Below are 19994 nucleotides of genomic sequence, written 5' to 3'. Positions count from 1 at the left end.
TTATTGCGAAAAAAAGAAACATATATATGTACATACATGTAAAGACAGTTACTATACAATGGTATAATATATTTGGCAAAAGGATTGACCCACAAGTTCTCTCAACATTAGCAACGGATCTTCCCTGATGCAATAAGTTACAATAACATAATAAATTGAGCCGCGTCACGACAAAACCTATACGCTGATGCGCAGGCTGGTCTGGATCCATGCTGGACGCAAACCCATTATGTTGGTTTTATTGTGACGCGGCTCATATTTTACAAGAATGACTATCAGTTAGATAGAAGTAACAAAAGACACACATACATTGTATTTAGTACTTGGCTTTCAAAACGATGAGTTTAGGTAAGAAAGAGCAATAAGATTGGTTGCACACGTTTTATAGTTCATTTCTCAGTCATTACTATATTATATATGGAATAAAGGTTTCCTTTCTCGAAGTTGAGACTATCCGATTTATTTAAATAAAAGTATTAAAAATAATTAACCAACAGGTTTGAATCTATGCAGGTTGAAATGCTCAATACAGGCGGTACAAAATTAACCAAATTTGACGATACTGGCGGTCATGCTAATTGATTTCCTCAGATTACTATGTCGTCACTGGTCTTTAAGCCTTAAGATCATAAGAACATTGTCACGTGTAATTTAATCTATTCTGTATTACAGATGCATTTTCTCGTATTTACCACAGAGGTATGACAAGCGTATAAACACCATAACTTATTTTATGATTTATGAAATGTATTTTCATTCTCACTGAGAAGACGTTTAATTATTCATTTAATCAGACAAAACCAAACATAGTTACCGAAATGTAACATTCTGTGTAAGGTCGTTAAGCAATTTGGAGAAAATGTTCAAGTTTGACGGAGTTGGGTACGCAGAAAATTTTAAAAGACCGATGGATACTCTCAGACCGCGTTCCAAGTCGGAAGTATGTATACATTCAAATTTTAGTATTTTTTTATTTAAATCAAATTAAAATGCAGTTAAGGTCATAGTACTGGTATATTCAGCAACCATTGCATCTCATAGGTTAATGAATTGAAATATACTAGATCACGTTGATTGTCGTGTCATAAAACCTTATATGCATCCGGCGCAGCGCACCAAAACAGTGTTTTTGAAGCTAAGCTGTACTTTTAGTTTATTCATGGTTTTTGCCGTCTCTTTTCCCATATATTTCACCAACATTTTATATTATAATTAAGTGACATTGTGTCCAATTTTGACGTCATTTAGAAATGACATAACTAATGAACTGCAAAGATCACTATATCGTTTAATGTAGAAATATGACGTCCGTTGAGAACTATGAAATTTGCGCGATCGCTAAATTTTGTTACTTCTTCCAAGGGGCAGGACGTGAAGAGGTTGCACACTTGGTTCAAGCGAGGAAATTGGTTGCAAACTTGACTTAATGGCAACCGAGTCATGAATATTTACAACACCCGCTCGTATAGTTTCCAGATTAATAGGAAAAGCAGGCCATTTTTTTCAAGAGTGGAGCGACAATTAACATAATTTAGAGAACGATGCTCGTTATATTTTGTATTTATTTTGCGATGTAATGAACGCCTTTTATTTGCAATGTTAGCGTGCGCCGGGTCGCGTACCCATTGCCATTTGTAATTTTCACAGAAATACTATTTGTAAACATATTGTATGGATTTTTTAACTGTTTACAGAGGAGTAATTCCTAAATTTGTCTCTTGGTAAATTAAAACATGCAGTATAACTGCAGTCCCATTTTTTTCAACCCTCGTAGCAACATATCTACTGCATATTTAAATGCAACATAGTGGTTATGTAAGATTTCACGGTTCCTAGTTTAACAAGAGAACAGACAGAAATAAGACACGTTTAATATGACCAAAGAATTTGCTCTTTTGCATGGCTATGACAATAAGCAACTTATCGCGCACAAATAGAATGCAAATCATTGTCATTTCGGTATCCTAAAATTAGAAGAAATGCTTGCATAATCGAATGTAATTATTTGTCACACTAGTTTACTATTTTTTTAGATTTAAACATTTTTGATTGCACATCTTATAATGCAAAACTTACCCCCTTGTATTTGAATTTTCTCGAAACAGATAACTTATAAAGTGTTTAATAAAAAAAAAAGCAAACAAACAAACACAGTGACTATTTTTCTGCCTTCAGCTGTCTGTTCCACCTTGACGTCCGTCAATTTACAGGCTATTTTCCATCCCTTTTCTAACTCACGATTCAGAACTGGAGACAATGTGTAGCTCAGTCGCTAGAGCCGCCGCACGGTATTCCGAGGGTCCCGGGGTCAATTTTTTCGGACTTCATATTTTTCTCACTCTGTGACACTGGCAATCCTTTTGTTTTAGAAATGTCATTATTAAATATTAGAAAATATTAATACTATCAATACTGAATTTTAAATTGGGATTCTTTTTTTATTTGGGTATTAACAGACAATAAAAAAGAGATACTGCAGTAAGTATTATTCGTTATTTTATGTTTGTTGATGAAATTGTAGAGATTTTGTAGAGTCGATATGGAATACCTTTTTCTCCGTTTCATGTTCTCTGTAGCTATTTTCATTCCAAGTACCAAACACAACATTTAGTAAGTGCCAATTTCGGATATCAAGAGGCTCAGAAAAAAGTCCAAACAACAACTGAGCAAATTGGACAGGTAACCCGTGTGCTAGGTCATTGCTTAGCGATATTTCAGCCTACATGTATAATACTTTTAGAAAATAGCTAGCAATGTTTAAACATGGCTTTCCATTGACAAAGTAGAGCTAACATATAAGATATATTTATTCAGACGGACTTGTTAACAGTTGGACATCCTGTAAAATTAACAGTGAAGGACTGAATACAAAAAGAATTTTCATTGATAAATAAGAATTGCAAACTGAAATCGGTGAATCTCATTGGTCATTCTTACATAAAATGTAAAGGACAGTTCCAATCATTCTAAAATAAAATTTAAAGGATAGTTCTTACCATTCTAAAATAAAATTTAAGGACAGCTCTAAAATATAATGTAAGAGATAGTTTTTGCCACTATAAAACAAAAAGTAAGGGATAGTTCTAAAATAAAATGTACACGAATGAGAATAGTTCTTTAACTTTTTGGTAAATTTGTACATGATTGCAAAATTAATAAAGTCAAATGTAAAACAAGTTAAAAAGACACCTAAATAGAAGTTGTTCTACTTTGAAAAATCATCAATATGTATTAGTATGCTATAATCTTATTTCAATGTTTACAAAATGGGTATTTTTTAGATACATGAAATAATCATTATGTTATTGTTATACAAGCACTGCTGACATTTCTTTTTGTATTGAAAACATAGAATTAAAAATAATTGTGCATGCTTATCAGTTTTACTTCGGTCGAGTAACTTTTTTAAAGATACTTCTTGTTTATTTATACTGACAATATAAAGAACATTCGGCGACTTACCAGCTTCACGTGTTCAGGAAGACCTGGTTGTACAGCATTCGTACAAATATGGAGACTATCTCTAATATACATTAAAGAAAATAAAATTGATGACCATTTCGTCTGAAATTTTTTTTATACACCCTTCATAAAATATCTAGGGGTAACGCTATGTAAGATCCTGTCCTTTCAGTGCATGCGTATGTACGCAGACGTTAGTGACCTTGACGACACGCTTGTATCACGTGTATTCGTAATGAGGAAGATGGTGATGCATTTATGACGAATTTTCTTCTTTATTTCATCTGACAGCTATGCTTTATTTTGTAGAGTCAACAACTTGTAATTAATATCCTCGTTTAACATAAAAAGAATACATCATTTTTGTCTTTTAAGTTCACTTACCTATATTGTTTACACGTCGTGGTGATCTCATCTGTAAATTTCCATTCCTGTATATAGTTACCAATTGGTATGGTTTCTGTCGTTTTCTTTTCCTTTTCTTTTTTACTGTCAACAATACTGACTAAATATTATAAGGATAGGACAAGGTTTAATTTGTTCTCAGTATGTAACTCACCAGAACTGCACCTTTACCCCTAGAGGAATACGGAAAATAGGAGGAAAGAACAGTGCTTATACTGTTTTTTTTTGTTTCTTTTTTCGTGTGAATTGGCGAGAGGATTTTAGCATTTGATTCCCCTGCAAGGCCGGCTTTGCCTAAGACAGGGTTAGAAATAAGTGGTGAATAAAACTCAATCGTAACTTTTCGGCCCTTTCCGTCAGTCTTTGGATAAGGACGGTCCGATTGTGTAAAATCATAACAATCAATTGTAGGACATTCTTGATATATAGCTAGGTATTCAGAGTCATTGTCACTAAGTTGAAAGAATCTTAAAAAAAACTGTCATTATACATTTGTGCAAACTTCCATAACCGAGTTCCATATTTTACGTACCTGTCTAAAATCGAAAAAAAAACAAAAAAGAAAAAAAACACTATCTTCATAGTCACAAAATATCTATGCCAAACCTGGGGTGTTGCAGTAATGTTTAATGTTGTTTTAATCTGGCGTAAAAACAATGGTAACATTTAAAGTGCTACAGCAAAACGATTAACTAAAACGTCACAATTTTAAATACTTGAATCATTTTAAAGGTACATTTTATATAAGATAAAACCTTGCTGCAGCGACGTAATAAACTTTAAAAGTCAGTATGCTTGTAGTTTTTCTTGCTAAATGAAGAATATATCTCAAACTTTAAAGAGTATTTATCATAGTTATAATGCGACATGCCATTTCTTGAACAATATGTTCTTTTTGTTTTGGCTTCCCACTTAAAACTAAACTCTTTCACCGGCCATATAAATTGTCCAAAATCCATTAAGATTATTTACTCGGTCGTTTACTAGAAAATCATTCAGAGGCTCGTCGGTCTTGTAAATCGTCTGAAGTCTGTTATATATCATCTGAAGTCTGTTATATCCCAAATCTTTTATGAATATTTTCAAAATCGAAGAAGAATGAGAAAAAAGTTTATATAACCTCATTGTTATACTTTTTTTCATAGGGACTGGTGAGAAAGACATTAGACTTCGCTCGAGTTTACTCCGATGCTGATTTACACAAGACAGAACGTAATCTCGAGGCTGAGATCCGGAGGGAGAGTTGTATACCGCCTCGTGATCGAAAAGTTGCAAGGTAAAGGCCGCTTTCTATAACTTCCATTTATGTACCGAGTCTTTAAAATTCAATCAAGCAGGGCAACGTTCAATATGTTAGGGTATTCTAATGTTTACCCATGTCTAACGCCTAGCTAAATATTGCTTTGATTGTGTAAAATAAGTGTTAAGATAATACCATTTAACTTTTTGTCTTATTTTTAAAAAAAAAAATCTTGGTAAGAATTTGTGTAATTCTCTTTTAATAGCTATAGAAATAGTTATCACTAATTACATCGATAATTTTCTAGATCTAAATGTAGCCCTGACTGGAAGTAAACTTATACCTGAATGGGCAATGTTAGCATAAAACATACGTTTTTATTGATATACATATATGTAATTCTATTGAAATTGTTGCATTTTATGTGCTTTATATTAGTGAGGTATGCGTGACAATAGTGTATATGTTTATGTATATTCCACCAATATTAAATGACATTTTTGATTGACATTACAATTCGTGTACGTTTACAAGAAATGTCAGAAATTGCACGATATTTTCAGGTTACGGTTGAAGGGTGAGCGTATGTTACACAGTAAGTTTGTGCTTCTCTCAGTCGTCGTCCTCAATCTGATTGACTGTGCTCTTGTTCTCGGAGAACTTATTCTAGACATACACTTTATCAGAGGTAAGCTCTACTATATTTTGTCATTCATGCGGTGATTTGCTCTACCCCACGTCCCAAATAACTAAACACCAAGTTAAGTAATACTTGTGATACCCATCAAGAACACACTAGTAGTAAATATTTGGGATAATAAAATTTTTTAGTAACGTATAAGAAAAATCCATTCTTAAGAACATTCTTATCAGATTTAAAGCTGAGTTTATAATGTGAATGATATAAAGCATTGGTATGTTTTGTTATGTATGCACAATACTAATGCATAAAACTTATGTTTCCTTTAATTTCTTTTATAAATCCCAACATTTTTGTAATGCATAGCATATACTAAATATGTCATTATGTACAACAATTATCTGTTGCACAAACTGTAAGATATTACTTAAGTGGCCTTAGAAAATATTATTAAACGTAGTAAAGAAATCATGTTAAAATAAGTCTCTTCACATACCAACTTTGTAATAAGCAACATAAGCTCTCTAATTACTTTTTGCATAGCATAGCTTATTACCTTTTTTTCAAACTAGTCGGAAAGAATAGAACTTTGATAATTTATGAACATTTTCAGAATACCGGACATACAGGGACGAGACGTCAAAACAATTTATTGACAAAATGCAAGCACGTTACCCACAGTATCTTCATGGTCACACCATTGACCACATGGACCTTCTCTTTGACCAAATGTACCTCGCTAATTGCCGGTGGTACGATGAGTATATAACAGAGACTACTACAACATCCGTCACATATGTTGATTTAAATAAAACACAACGTCACGAACGACGGGCAAAGGTCATGCCACCGACAAGTATTCATAACAAAGAGAATGAAATGGGTTACACAATTAAAGAAATAACCTTGTTTGCAAATAATACGGCGCATCACGACAATTATACGAAACACTCTCAGAATTATACGGAATACAACGAACATCACTTGGGAAATCACTCGGAATACACAGAAAATAATACGGAACACTCTGGTAATTACACGGAATACACCGTAGATAACTCGGGAAATCACTCGGAACATACAGGAAATCATACGGAACACTTGCACGGCGATCACGGGCATCATCATCACGAGCACAGCATATGGGAGCACGTGGCACATGGAATGCATAAAGCCAGTATTACCATATTAGGAATCCTTTTCGTAGAGGTAAATAAATAAATGAATAAATACAAACATTTTGCAAAGTTTGTACTACTTGAAAAAAATGCGATTTTGTTATGAGATAAAGTGACATATCAAAATAGATATTGTAGCCATAATTGCTGAGTCGATTCAATGCAAGCTTATATATAGCTTTTTTTGGGGGGGGGGGTGTTTTTGTTGTACAGGAAATTCATAATGCAACAAATGTTTCACGCTATATTCTGTGAACATCTTGTTTTTATTTCAGAATTTGACAAAACTCGTTTGCATGGGAAAAGCGTTCTTGATTAAAAAGTTAGAGGTTAGTACACAACAATTCCTTTTGTGTTTCTTTAAATTGCAAGACAATGCCTTAAATCTGTGTGCCTCCAGATGAGTCGAAATATTTCAAGAAATCTTGAGAAAAATGTACTCTAAGATTTAAAAAAAAAGTAGAAAGTTTCAAGATTTGGACCTTTGTTTAAATGGTTAGTTGAAATTGGTATAGGTGTAAGTCAAGACAAATTTTTGTCATTTTTTTATTCACGAAATAAGATTTTATCATATATTCTCTTATTTGCTAAATATTATATGTACAGTTGTAAAATAAAAAAAGAAAATACCAAATAATCTTGCGTTTTAAAGAAAAATTGCTTCATAGAAAATCCGTACAAAAATGCATGCCATTTCAAAATGATTCTTTCGATGATTTCAACTGTTAGTGGAGCATTTTATAAGTAATTTTAAGTACTGACTGAAGATATATCTTAAGTATATTACCAAAGCAGCCTTTCTTGCCATTTCCTCTTTTTTATCTTACCGTAGTTTGTGCCACAACATATACCTCATTTTTTTCTGATAAATGACTCAACAAAACTCTATTTTGTTTTATCTTCTTTAAAATATCATCTCATTTTTCTTAAAGACATTCACGTTTAAGGTCTTCACAAGTAAATATATGTATTATGAAAAGAAAGTATAAATAAATGGACCTTAAAAAATTTCAAGATTTAAGTTATAATTTACATGTTGTGTGCGATTAATTAAAGACTGATTTTGCAGTATGAAATACCATTTTCCACAGAAAATACGAGATAAAATGATGTGCGTGAAGTTAGCCAGACAGCCGGAACAGCCGGAGCAGCCGGAACATATTTTCGTTTAGTCCGGTTGTTCCGGCTACTCCGGCTAGCCGGAATCCGGTTCTGGCTGAATAGGCTAGCCAGAAATGATACAGTAAAACCTGTGCAAAAGACCATTCATTTATTTCATGATGTAGTTTCAAATTCCTTATCACATCGATATCAGGTTCTTCAGGATAGCCAGAATAACCGATATCAAGTGTACTTCAGATGAAAAAAAATCAGATATATTCCTAAAATATGAGCGTCGTCCATGGTGTGTCCGGGTGTCCGCGGGTATAGGTGTGTCCGTCGGGAATACTCTGGTATTTTGCCGACGATGAGCCGAAAATCGTACTATACAGCTCATATCTGGCCAATTCCGGCTGGCCCCTGTGGGGACCAGACTCAATTCCGCAGAACCGCATATGGTGGGATGGTTAGCGGGTCTGGCCGGGTGTCCGCGGGATATAGGTGTGTCCGTCGGGAATACTCTGGTATTTTGCCGACGATGAGCCGAAAATCGTACTATACAGCTCATATCTGGCCAATTCCGGCTGGCCCCTGTGGGGACCAGACTCAATTCCGCAGAACCGCATATGGTGGGATGGTTAGCGGGTCTGGCCGGGTGTCCGCGGGTATAGGTGTGTCCGTCGGGAATACTCTGGTATTTTGCCGACGATGAGCCGAAAATCGTACTATACAGCTCATATCTGGCCAATTCCGGCTGGCCCCTGTGGGGACCAGACTCAATTCCGCAGAACCGCATATGGTGGGGATGGTTAGCGGGTCTGGCCGGGTGTCCGCGGGTATAGGTGTGTCCGTCGGGAATACTCTCTGGTATTTTGCCGACGATGAGCCGAAAATCGTACTATACAGCTCATATCTGGCCAATTCCGGCTGGCCCCTGTGGGGACCAGACTCAATTCCGCAGAACCGCATATGGTGGGATGGTTAGCGGGTCTGGCCGGGTGTCCGCGGGTATAGGTGTGTCCGTCGGGAATACTCTGGTATTTTGCCGACGATGAGCCGAAAATCGTACTATACAGCTCATATCTGGCCAATTCCGGCTGGCCCCTGTGGGGACCAGACTCAATTCCGCAGAACCGCATATGGTGGGATGGTTAGCGGGTCTGGCCGGGTGTCCGCGGGTATAGGTGTGTCCGTCGGGAATACTCTGGTATTTTGCCGACGATGAGCCGAAAATCGTACTATACAGCTCATATCTGGCCAATTCCGGCTGGCCCCTGTGGGGACCAGACTCAATTCCGCAGAACCGCATATGGTGGGATGGTTAGCGGGTCTGGCCGGGTGGTCCGCGGGTATAGGTGTGTCCGTCGGGAATACTCTGGTATTTTGCCGACGATGAGCCGAAAATCGTACTATACAGCTCATATCTGGCCAATTCCGGCTGGCCCCTGTGGGGACCAGACTCAATTCCGCAGAACCGCATATGGTGGGATGGTTAGCGGGTCTGGCCGGGTGTCCGCGGGTATAGGTGTGTCCGTCGGGAATACTCTGGTATTTTGCCGACGATGAGCCGAAAATCGTACTATACAGCTCATATCTGGCCAATTCCGGCTGGCCCCTGTGGGGACCAGACTCAATTACACAGAACCGCATATGGTGGGATGGTTACGGGGTCTGACTGGGTGTCCGCGGGTATGGGTGTGCCCGTCGGGAATACTCTAGTATTTTGCCGACGATGAGCCGAAAATCGTACTATACAGCTCATAACTGGCCAATTCCGGCTTTCCCCTGTGGGGACCAGACTCAATTACACAGAAGCGCATATGGTGGGATGGTTACGGGGTCTGACTGGGTGTCCGCGGGTATGCGTGTGCCCGTCGGGAATACTCTGGTATTTTGCCGACGATGAGCCGAAAATCGTACTACCAGACTCAATTACGCAGAACCTTATATGGTGGAATGGTTAGCGGGTCTGACCAGGTGTCCGCGGGTATAGGTGTGTCCGTCTGGAATACTCTGGTATTTTGCCGACGATGAGCCGAAAATCGTACTATACTGCTCATATCTGGCCAATTCCGGCTGGCCCCTGTGGGGACCAGACTCAATTCCGCAGAACCGCATATGGTGGGATGGTTAGGGGTCTGGCCGGGTGTCCGCGGGTATAGGTGTGTCCGTCGGGAATACTCTGGTATTTTGGCGACGTTGAGCCGAAAATCGTACTATACAGCTCATATCTGGCAAATTCCGGCCGCGTGGGGACCAGACTCAATTCCGCAGAACCGCATATGGTGGGATGGTTAGCGGGTCTGGCCGGGTGTCCGCGGGTATAGGTGTGTCCGTCGGGAATACTCTGGTATTTTGCCGACGATGAGCCGAAAATCGTACTATACAGCTCATATCTGGCCAATTCCGGCTGGCCCCTGTGGGGACCAGACTCAATTCCGCAGAACCGCATATGGTGGGATGGTTAGCGGGTCTGGCCGGGTGTCCGCGGGTATAGGTGTGTCCGTCGGGAATACTCTGGTATTTTGCCGACGATGAGCCGAAAATCGTACTATACAGCTCATATCTGGCCAATTCCGGCTGGCCCCTGTGGGGACCAGACTCAATTCCGCAGAACCGCATATGGTGGGATGGTTAGCGGGTCTGGCCGGGTGTCCGCGGGTATAGGTGTGTCCGTCGGGAATACTCTGGTATTTGCCGACGATGAGCCGAAAATCGTACTATACAGCTCATATCTGGCCAATTCCGGCTGGCCCCTGTGGGGACCAGACTCAATTCCGCAGAACCGCATATGGTGGGATGGGTTAGCGGGTCTGGCCGGGTGTCCGGCGGGTATAGGGTGTGTCCGTCGGGAATACTCTGTATTTTGCCGACGATTGAGCCGAAAAATCGTACTATACAGCTCATATCTGGCCAATTCCGGCTGGCCCCTGTGGGACCAGACTCAATTCCGCAGAACCGCATATGGTGGGATGGTTAGCGGGTCTGGCCGGGTGTCCGCGGGTATAGGTGTGTCCGTCGGGAATACTCTGGTATTTTGCGACGATGAGCCGAAAATCGTATACTATACAGCTCATATCTGGGCCAATTCCTGGCCCCTGGGGACCAGACTCAATTCCGCAGAACCGCATATGGTGGGATGGTTAGCGGGTCTGGCCGGGTGTCCGCGGGTATAGGTGTGTCCGTCGGGAATACTCTGGTATTTTGCCAAACTCTCTGAAACTCTCTGAAACTTTAGATTTAGCAAATTAACATATTTAGAAGCACAATTATCCATTTTTTTGCGAAAATATGTTTTATTAAAAAAATTGACCGGGGCCAATTCGAAACTAATTCGGAACTAACTTTCTTTAACAAGTAGTAATGGTGTATGTTATTAAAAGGGGCGTAACTTCGCTTTTTATCGTCTACTAACAAATTTTCAAAACTAAACAGTCCTGCGATTATGAATGTAAATTACAATTTACCTGAAATCTGAAGGCTTGCATGCTTTTTAAAAAAATTAAGAGCTATTTATATGTTAAATTAAATGTTTGTCGGCTGATTTGTAGAGGCATTTATATTGTTATTTACATAGTTCATACTGAATGTACTGAAAAATTACGTTACACAATGAAAATGCTTTGCATAGCTGAGAAAATAAGTTTAAAACTGTAGCGCACATTCTCATTCAACTTGGCATAGTGACATTGTATAATTATATCATATATGATAATCATTATATGATATTTATTGTTTGAAATTTTTTTTATCAATTTGCTAAGCTGGTGCTTATTTATTTACAAATCATGCTTTGCATAAGGAAATGTGTTCTACATTTCAAACCCGGGTCAATCTTAACATATGTGTAACTGTCATTTTTTCGGTAAAAAGTTTTAATGAATTTAAAGCTATGCAGCAGCAGCAACAACAACAACAACAACAACAGTGGTCTCTAAGAAAATATAACACATCGTTTGGATGCTCCTACTGCAATACCATACACACATGTATATATATATAATGTGGTGAACACATATTTATATTTGAAACAATACAATCATATAAAATGCAAGGGATTTCCTAAGTATACCTGAAATTATACTAAAGGATTTACACGTCAGCATATCAATGTTATATTGTTTAATTTCACATAGATTTAAAAGGAATCTACTGAGCATGTTTGACAAAACAGGAATGGAAATAATATTTCGATTTTTGTCTACCATAAATTTTGATGAAGGTATTTTAAACTTGTGTGAAAACTTTTAGATCATACGTTTCGTTCACTCCAATATCCACAATAATAATTTTTATTGTGCTAAGAGACCGAAAATGAAACGAGTTTAACCCTTTTTGTTTAAATAAGGCAGAAAAAACAACAAATTCCATATTGTTCTGCTTAAAGTGTCCTAATTTATCTACGTTAAAACTAAAATGTATGATTTAAGTATCTCAGTGGATATCCTGTAAAAGATCTCTTAAAAAATATATAATATAACATATAAAATGTGCATAAAGTAAAGGTGCAATACAGTAGTAAGAAAGCAAACAATGATCAGTCTATACGCTCTTTCAGAAAATAACAAAATAAATGAAAATGAAAAAAAAATGCAAAGAGAAGTGAATTAAGAATATAAAACTTTATTCCCTTTCAGATGAAAATGATTACTGGCATGTAATTGGCAGTCATAGAACACAATAACAAAGAAAATTGTAGCACATATTTTGTTCGGCTTCTATTATAACTTAATAAAATTGTCATGATGTTTCTAGATATTTTACCAGAAACCCATAGCTAGGCTTCAATGTGAACGTAAGTTCATCGAATGCGTCCTTTTTTTGCCCTATTTGTGTAATAATTTCTCTTTATAGAGGGCCGCTAATGGAAAAAGGTGAAATGATGCAACTAATTCTCTGAACAATTAACACTTCCCTGACTAAGTGTTTCTTCTAAAAAAGTCTATATAAACTAAGTGCCCCATTTAAAATTCCAGGACATTTTTAAATAATTATATGTGAAACTAAGTGACCAGCGAGGCAAACACAGTTTTGGTAAATTAAGGCAATGATGATTCAGGCCAAATATCTAACCTATATGCCTCATATTCATATAAATTTGATAGAAACTCTCGACGCAATGTTTTATACAAAAGAGTACTACAAAAAGCGCTAAACGATGCATTTTAAATATTTCGTTGAGGGTCTATTAAAAGTCATTCCCGTAATGTTTAGTCAAATTCAAAGGAATTTTTTAGGATATTTGTTTGATAGAAAATTTGATAACGACGGATACATAGGTAGAAAAGGTCACCTGAGTGAAGTGATTAAATGGCAATAAATGCAAACGCCGATGATTATGCTATGAAAACATAACCTTTATCTATTTGAAAAATAAGATTATAATGTAATGAAAGATGTACATAACAAACCAAAATACTCTTTGTAGACTTACATAAAATATTTATCATATATTCAAAATAAAGAAATTAATTACCGCACACAAGGAGCAGCCATGTACGATTTACACAAAACAATTGCAAATACCAGCTCATTTAATGAGATTTGGATGCTGAAATAAAAGTCTAAAAATAAATCACAAAAATCGTTTAGGGCCGGGCGGTGAAAGCTAATAAGCTCGAATTCCGTAACTGCCTGCGCGATCCTAGTTTGTCACTTAGGCAAGACGGTAAGAAATTGAATCATCTTACATTTTACCAAGAACAGTTTTTGTGTAACATTAATTATCAAAGTTTATAAACCATTCTAACTGTACCCACTTAAGAGAGAACACGCAAATTGAATTACACAAACTTTACTGCTCCACTCTGCAATTAATGAAACCATACTCTTCAAATCATTGGTTTGCATGATGATGTGTTTTAAATTTACACACATGGATGTCTGTAATTTTCCTCACCACTGTATATCAATGATATTGTTTTCAAATATTACGTACACATCTCGTTCATTCAAAGGTTGATACTCAGGTAATATCTGAATGTAATTGGCACAAACTACGTTTCTTATATTCTTGGCATAAGCCTGCCAGTTAAGATCTCGACTGCCATTGCTCTTCGTATCCAATGAATCTCTTCCTAAAACAAAAATTCAAGTTATTAAGTCACACACCCTACCTTATACACCAACATCATGCTTTCTTACGTCTTTGCATCTTTTGCGACACACAAAACGGACCAAATATTGGGATAACGTCAAATCATATTATTTACATTGTTTCTATTTAAGCAGTTCGGTTAAGTTTTTTTCTACAAAAAGTCCAAAGTCAAAGATATTTTCAAAAAGGCTAAAACCATATTACTTTGGAGAAACATTACTGTGCCTTGGTTTGTGACTTTACTTTTACTTTATTTCTGTAAATATGAAAAAAGCATTGAACTGATTTTTCTTTTTAACATCGGATTCTCTAAGATTCTTACTAGAACAGATGTAAGTCATTTGACTGCTTACCGGTCATGAAACAGTTTCTTAAAACAAATCATTAGATTAACTAAAATATTAAACGTTATTGTCTCTATAAAATAATAATTTGTTAACTTTGTTTTTATTTAAAAACAAATGAAAGACAAAAACCAGTTGAACCGGGTGATGCACCCCGAGTAGGTTTTGGACACAGAAAAGTATGAAAAAATGAACAAAGAGCAAAAACTCCAACATCAAGAAAACCAGAGTTATGGTTCTTATCACTGCACTTTCTATTCAATCAGATCTTTCTACCTACATGTATAAAATTTTGTGTTCATATCTCTTATAGTTTCAGAGTTATGTCCCGGGTAAAGTTCAAAGTGTAAAAATGAACAAAGGGCAATAATTAAAAAATAGGCTAGGCAGAGTTACGGCTCTTATGTACTGTACATCTTCTTAACGAGGTCTATCTACCTACAAAGTTTCATGTTGATACCTCTAGTTGTTTCAAAGTGACGTCCCGGACAAGAATAGCGAAACGGACGGACGGACGGATAAAGCGGCAACTATATGTTCACCCTTCGGGAGCATAAAAAGGTACCACAAATCAGTAAAACATTAATAGAATTAGGGCAAATTTAAACTTGCACTGTATTTAATGATGAAACATCTGAGTACCAACTATTCTAAAATCAATGGCCTTAATCAATAGTTATCGTCCTGAAACAATGAAATGAGCTAATCAACGGACGAATGGAAGGACCGACAGACCGGTAAGCTCACACAATTTCACTCTCTCTGTATTGATGTTGTGATGGTTTAGTTAATTTCTTTTATTTCAATATGGTTGTGATTTTACAAAAAATGACAGTGGCAACAAGTCAGCAGATTTGGTGAACAAATAGTTAAATAAAAGCAAAAAAATATTGAATTGAATATTGAATAATAATACTATACAATGTACCTGCACAACAAATTGAGGCAGATCAAATGCCATTTTCACTGCATTCTGGCACATAAATATCCCACAATCGCATCCATTCTGCTGTTTAGGCAAACCCTAATTATATAGTGAATCAGAAATGTTAAATAACATGTATCTGAGTGAATACATGACAAAATATTATTTATATCTTTCACTTCACCTTCCTAAAACTGGTGTATCGAATTAACAAACAAAATACAGTAAACCAAAAAATACCGAGAGACAACAGGCATAGGTTCACGTTTATAACTTCTTTCAAGTTCAGAGTGATCCTGACCTTTGAGGTAAATGCCTTCGAGACACATCACTTCAATGTGCATTACTCAAATGACGAAGTGGCTTGTATACTGTACTTAGTATGCGTTTACTTATCATGCATGCGGTGAGCATGTTATCTACTAAAAACTTGTAACTTAAATGTTTAAAGTTATATGTTAAAAGTTTTGCAACTGTTTTTTTATTATTTTCATATTTCCTTTTAAATCCTATTACCGCATCGGATACAATATACGATTTGAATTCCAGAAAATGGCGACTTTGTTATATTGGCATACATTACCAAAACATATTATCACAAAATTGTATAAGCACAAGAGCGATAAATGATTACATGCATCGCCTTATGATAGCTAATTAATGGGTGATCGGACAGTTTGTTCAAACTGTAAGCTGACTGTATGGATATTTGAGTTTTTCTGAAGTGTGCAGAAAGTAAGAATTACAAATAGGAATTCAAACATGCAAAGTCATTATATTGAAAAAAGAACCGATAACAAATTATGCCAAGTATCTCTTAACAATTTAGTTGCGATTTCACTCAAATTGAATAATTTGTACATGATAAGTTGTCCGGACAAACTTTAAAAATAAAATTCATAAAAGGGTCATAACCCGTGACAACAAATATTGAACTGGACAATGCAGATGAAATGCAGAACTAGACTTGTTACTGATCATTCCTGTAATATCCAGAAGAAATTGTACCAGTTCTTCTTGAGAAATAGTCCTGATAAGTGTTGTGATAGAGTGACAGACAGAGAAGTGATCCCTTTATATCGCCGCTGCGCTTAAGTAGGCAACACTATAAAGTAAGATTGTCTCAATTAGTTATAAATACCTTTAATACATTAATTGTCCAGACTTTGTTCTTTCCCAAAAGTGGATTCTTACGCATGTATTCTCTGAAACAAATAATGATTTCGATAACAGTAAACGGAAAATTGTGAAAAAGGTCAATGTGTTATGCTACACACTAAAATGATGAATGGTTGTGCTTATCGTTTGTTTGTCTGTTAAAATCCAATTTACGTAAGGTGGTCATATCTCGATGGTCGGTCTACCTAACCGGCTTTCCAGAACAACAGACATGTTATGACCGATTTCTCTGATCGCGACGGACAACAAACCCCTCATGATTTCTAAATCCTCGATGAGAGACAAATTACTATTCCATATAATCCCAGCCATCAATTTTTAAGGAGTTTCGTCTCGTTTGATGATCAAACCAGCAGCCACTTGAAAAAGACCGTTGATGACATTTCAACTTCTTCAATTATCGGGTTCATATTCACGAATTGACAATTTAAATTTCATGAATTCACGATTTCAAAATACAGAATTAAATTGAAATCTTGAATTCCTGAAGCTGATATTGTATACTTCAAAACATGAATTCGTATACTAGTATTCGTCAAGAAGAAATCGTGAATTCGTGAATTTAAAATTGTGAATTTCAAGTTAATAAAGTGAATTATTGTGTTCAGTATATTGAAAACGTGAATTCACAAAATAAAACGATGAAATTTGGAATTATTAAAGATAAAATATCCCCACCGGTCATTCGTACAAATCTAATATCTCCCCTATTGAGCCAGCGGGCATACTTTGGACCTAGTAAATAATTTCTCAACCTAACGTTTAAACTTGATTGCAAATATATTTATATGTTCATCCAGCATCATGCCGAAGAGTAATTGATATAGGAATAAACCATATAACACCAAATTTTGCAAATCGATATCTGTTTATTATTGTATGGCAGTCTGATGTAAATTATGGTAAATATTAAATTTGATACGTTGCAACATAACTAAAATTAGCGTTTGTGTTTTGCATTAACTTACATGAGTATGACACCCGGATTAGTCTTGGACCTCATTGAATCCACAACAATGACAGAATCTTTCTTTAGGTCCACAACCTGCAAAAGAAAATCAGAGTTACATGAAGTGCATTTTATTATAAAAATAATGATTTAAAATAATATAAAAAACCTCATTGATAATCAATTTGGCTTATAATACGTTTTTTTATGTTTAAGAACGTTATTAAACAATATAGCTCTTTTGTCTAGCTTCTTGGTCATTATCAAGAAATTATTATATAATTAAGAAGAATTATTCAATTGAGTTTTTATTCTCCTTCATTTTATATACCAATATACAGATTCTTTTTGAATCAGCTAACAAAATTATGACAGTTTGCCTGACGAGGAAATTTATAATTGAGTTTTCAACATGTTGATTTAAATTTGTTGTTAGGAATTTTTTGTTAAAGTATGAATCAAATATTATACATGTAATATTCTAAATGCCTATTTAGAAATACTTAAACAAGACTGGTTTGTTTTGCTACAATTTAAAATATATACATGTATTTAGATTAGATACTTACCAACAATGTCCAGTGATCTCTTCCTTTATTGCATGCAGGTATTAGAATAATGTCCTTTCCTCTGTGCATGTCTTTAATATAATGTTTAGCAGTTTCTTTACAATCAAGAATAGATGTGAAAAAGTACACATCTAACACTCCAACCTTCTCAGCAGCATTTTCAATCAGTTTTAAGTAAGCGTTAATTATCTACAAATTGAAAAAAAACATAGATAACATAGATAATTAGTTCATATTTGATAAAATCATTTTAGTAACATTTAAAACTGAACATTACTCAAAATATCTATGGTGAAAAGCAAAACTCATTGTTTTTCTGATCAGACTGTCAAATATACAAAGTTTGATGAACATATCTATTTCTAAGTTAGAAAGTTTGAATTTATAACTCCACATTATTGTAATGCATGACTTTTTTGACATAGATTTTTGGATTTACCTGGTCATTTAACCATGCTTTTCTTATGTTTTCTAAACACAACAGTCTTTCCATATCTTCTTGTAAAACATTATGTCTAGATATCTGTGCAATTAATGTTTCTGGGGGCACATCCTCAAGAAAACTGAGCTCATCATTCATTGTTTTCCCTGAAAATCATCAATTTAGAAGTCAATATCTTACTTTGAATTACATAATAAACATATGCATACTTACAGACAGACACTGACATTCGAGTGAAATATTTTTGTTTTCATTGGAAATTCAAGTTAACTTTGCAATCAGAATGACCATACCAACAAAGATTGTATCAACTGTGCTTATTGGTCGAGTATTTGTCTATCAAGGGCTACAAATTTGTTATTTTATTGATAAAAAATTCGGAACTGGGCATTGGTATTTCTAGAATAAAATTTTCACTGCCTCGAAGAAAGTATTTCATACACCCGTTTGAAAAAAATTGGACGTATTATAATTCTGTCTTGGCGGGCGGCGACTGGGCGGGCGGCGTCCATTTTTTGTCCGGAACATATCTCCTACACGTATAAAGGAATTTTAATGAAACTTCATAGAAATGTTTTACACTATGAGAGGCCATGTCACGCACATACAAAAATTAAGGTCACATAGTAAGAGGTCACTGAAAACCGTTTGTCTGAAGCAAAACTTCTACATGTATAGAGGAATTTCAATAATACTTGGCACAATTGATCACCATTGTGAGGCATAGTGTCGCGTGCAAAAGTTAGGTCCCTGGGGCAAGGTCAAGGTCACATATAGGGGTCAAAATTCAGATAAGAATATGAAAATGAGTATTCGAAAAATTTAGTCATTAATTGAAAACACATATTTCATTATCACAAATTGAAAACAAATGGTCATTATCCCAACGCATGTTGGGATTCTAATGAAACTTCATAGAAATGTTCACCACTATGAGAAGCAGTGTCACATGCATTAACCAGGTTTCTAGGTTAAAGGTTAAGGTCACACTAACAGGTCATTTCATTTTCGGAACCGAAATTATACATTCATCAGAAGATTTACTGTAACTTGGCACGAATGTTCACCATTGTAAGGCTTATTGCGCACATAATCCAGGTCCCTGCTACCAAAGTTCAAATCACATAGAGATGTCAAAGTTTGTGCACGAGAACCATTTATTGATCACTTAGTTATGGATTGTAACACAAATGATTAAAATCATGACTACATTTGTGACACATGTAATTTAGATTAATATGTGCAAGGTTAAGGTCACTAGAGATTTTAAAAAAAATCCAGATATTTTCCGTAAATTGCCCGGGGCATATCTCCCATAATGCCCAAATATCTGTCAAAGGCTTTTATGACGAGCATATTTTGAGACAATGTTGCCCTTGTTTAAATAACATTGCACAATACAGTGGCACAATGCATATAAATATTCCCTAATGTATTGAAATTTTGCCAAGGTACAAAAAGTG

The 19994-nt window shown here is 35.7% G+C and overlaps 2 protein-coding genes across 2 annotated transcripts in view; one reads left to right on the top strand and one right to left on the bottom strand.

Moving 5' to 3' along the window:
* The first annotated feature begins 758 nt into the window (after positions 1 to 758).
* LOC132760342 (uncharacterized) overlaps positions 759 to 19994 on the top strand; it is a 57677-nt gene continuing 38441 nt past the window's right edge. Inside the window, exons 1-5 of the mRNA XM_060752313.1 lie at positions 759 to 940; positions 5013 to 5143; positions 5671 to 5795; positions 6361 to 6956; positions 7201 to 7254. Of these exons, the coding sequence (XP_060608296.1) occupies positions 860 to 940; positions 5013 to 5143; positions 5671 to 5795; positions 6361 to 6956; positions 7201 to 7254 (987 nt within the window). The 5' untranslated portion in view covers positions 759 to 859. The remainder of the gene's footprint in view (positions 941 to 5012; positions 5144 to 5670; positions 5796 to 6360; positions 6957 to 7200; positions 7255 to 19994) is intronic.
* LOC132760364 (sentrin-specific protease 2-like) lies at positions 11740 to 18669 on the bottom strand. The gene is made up of 6 exons (XM_060752349.1): positions 18529 to 18669; positions 18090 to 18278; positions 17540 to 17616; positions 16534 to 16597; positions 15396 to 15491; positions 11740 to 14103 (listed from the first exon to the last, which is right to left on the bottom strand). The coding sequence occupies exons 1-6, from the start codon at positions 18667 to 18669 to the stop codon at positions 14032 to 14034; spliced, it is 639 nt and encodes a 212-aa protein (XP_060608332.1). The 3' UTR covers positions 11740 to 14031.

Source organism: Ruditapes philippinarum, unplaced genomic scaffold (assembly GCF_026571515.1).
Source record: "Ruditapes philippinarum isolate M1 unplaced genomic scaffold, ASM2657151v2 ctg32_1_1_1_1, whole genome shotgun sequence".
In the NCBI taxonomy this organism is placed as follows: Eukaryota; Metazoa; Mollusca; class Bivalvia; order Venerida; family Veneridae; genus Ruditapes; species Ruditapes philippinarum.
This window is presented reverse-complemented; position numbering and strand designations above follow the sequence as displayed.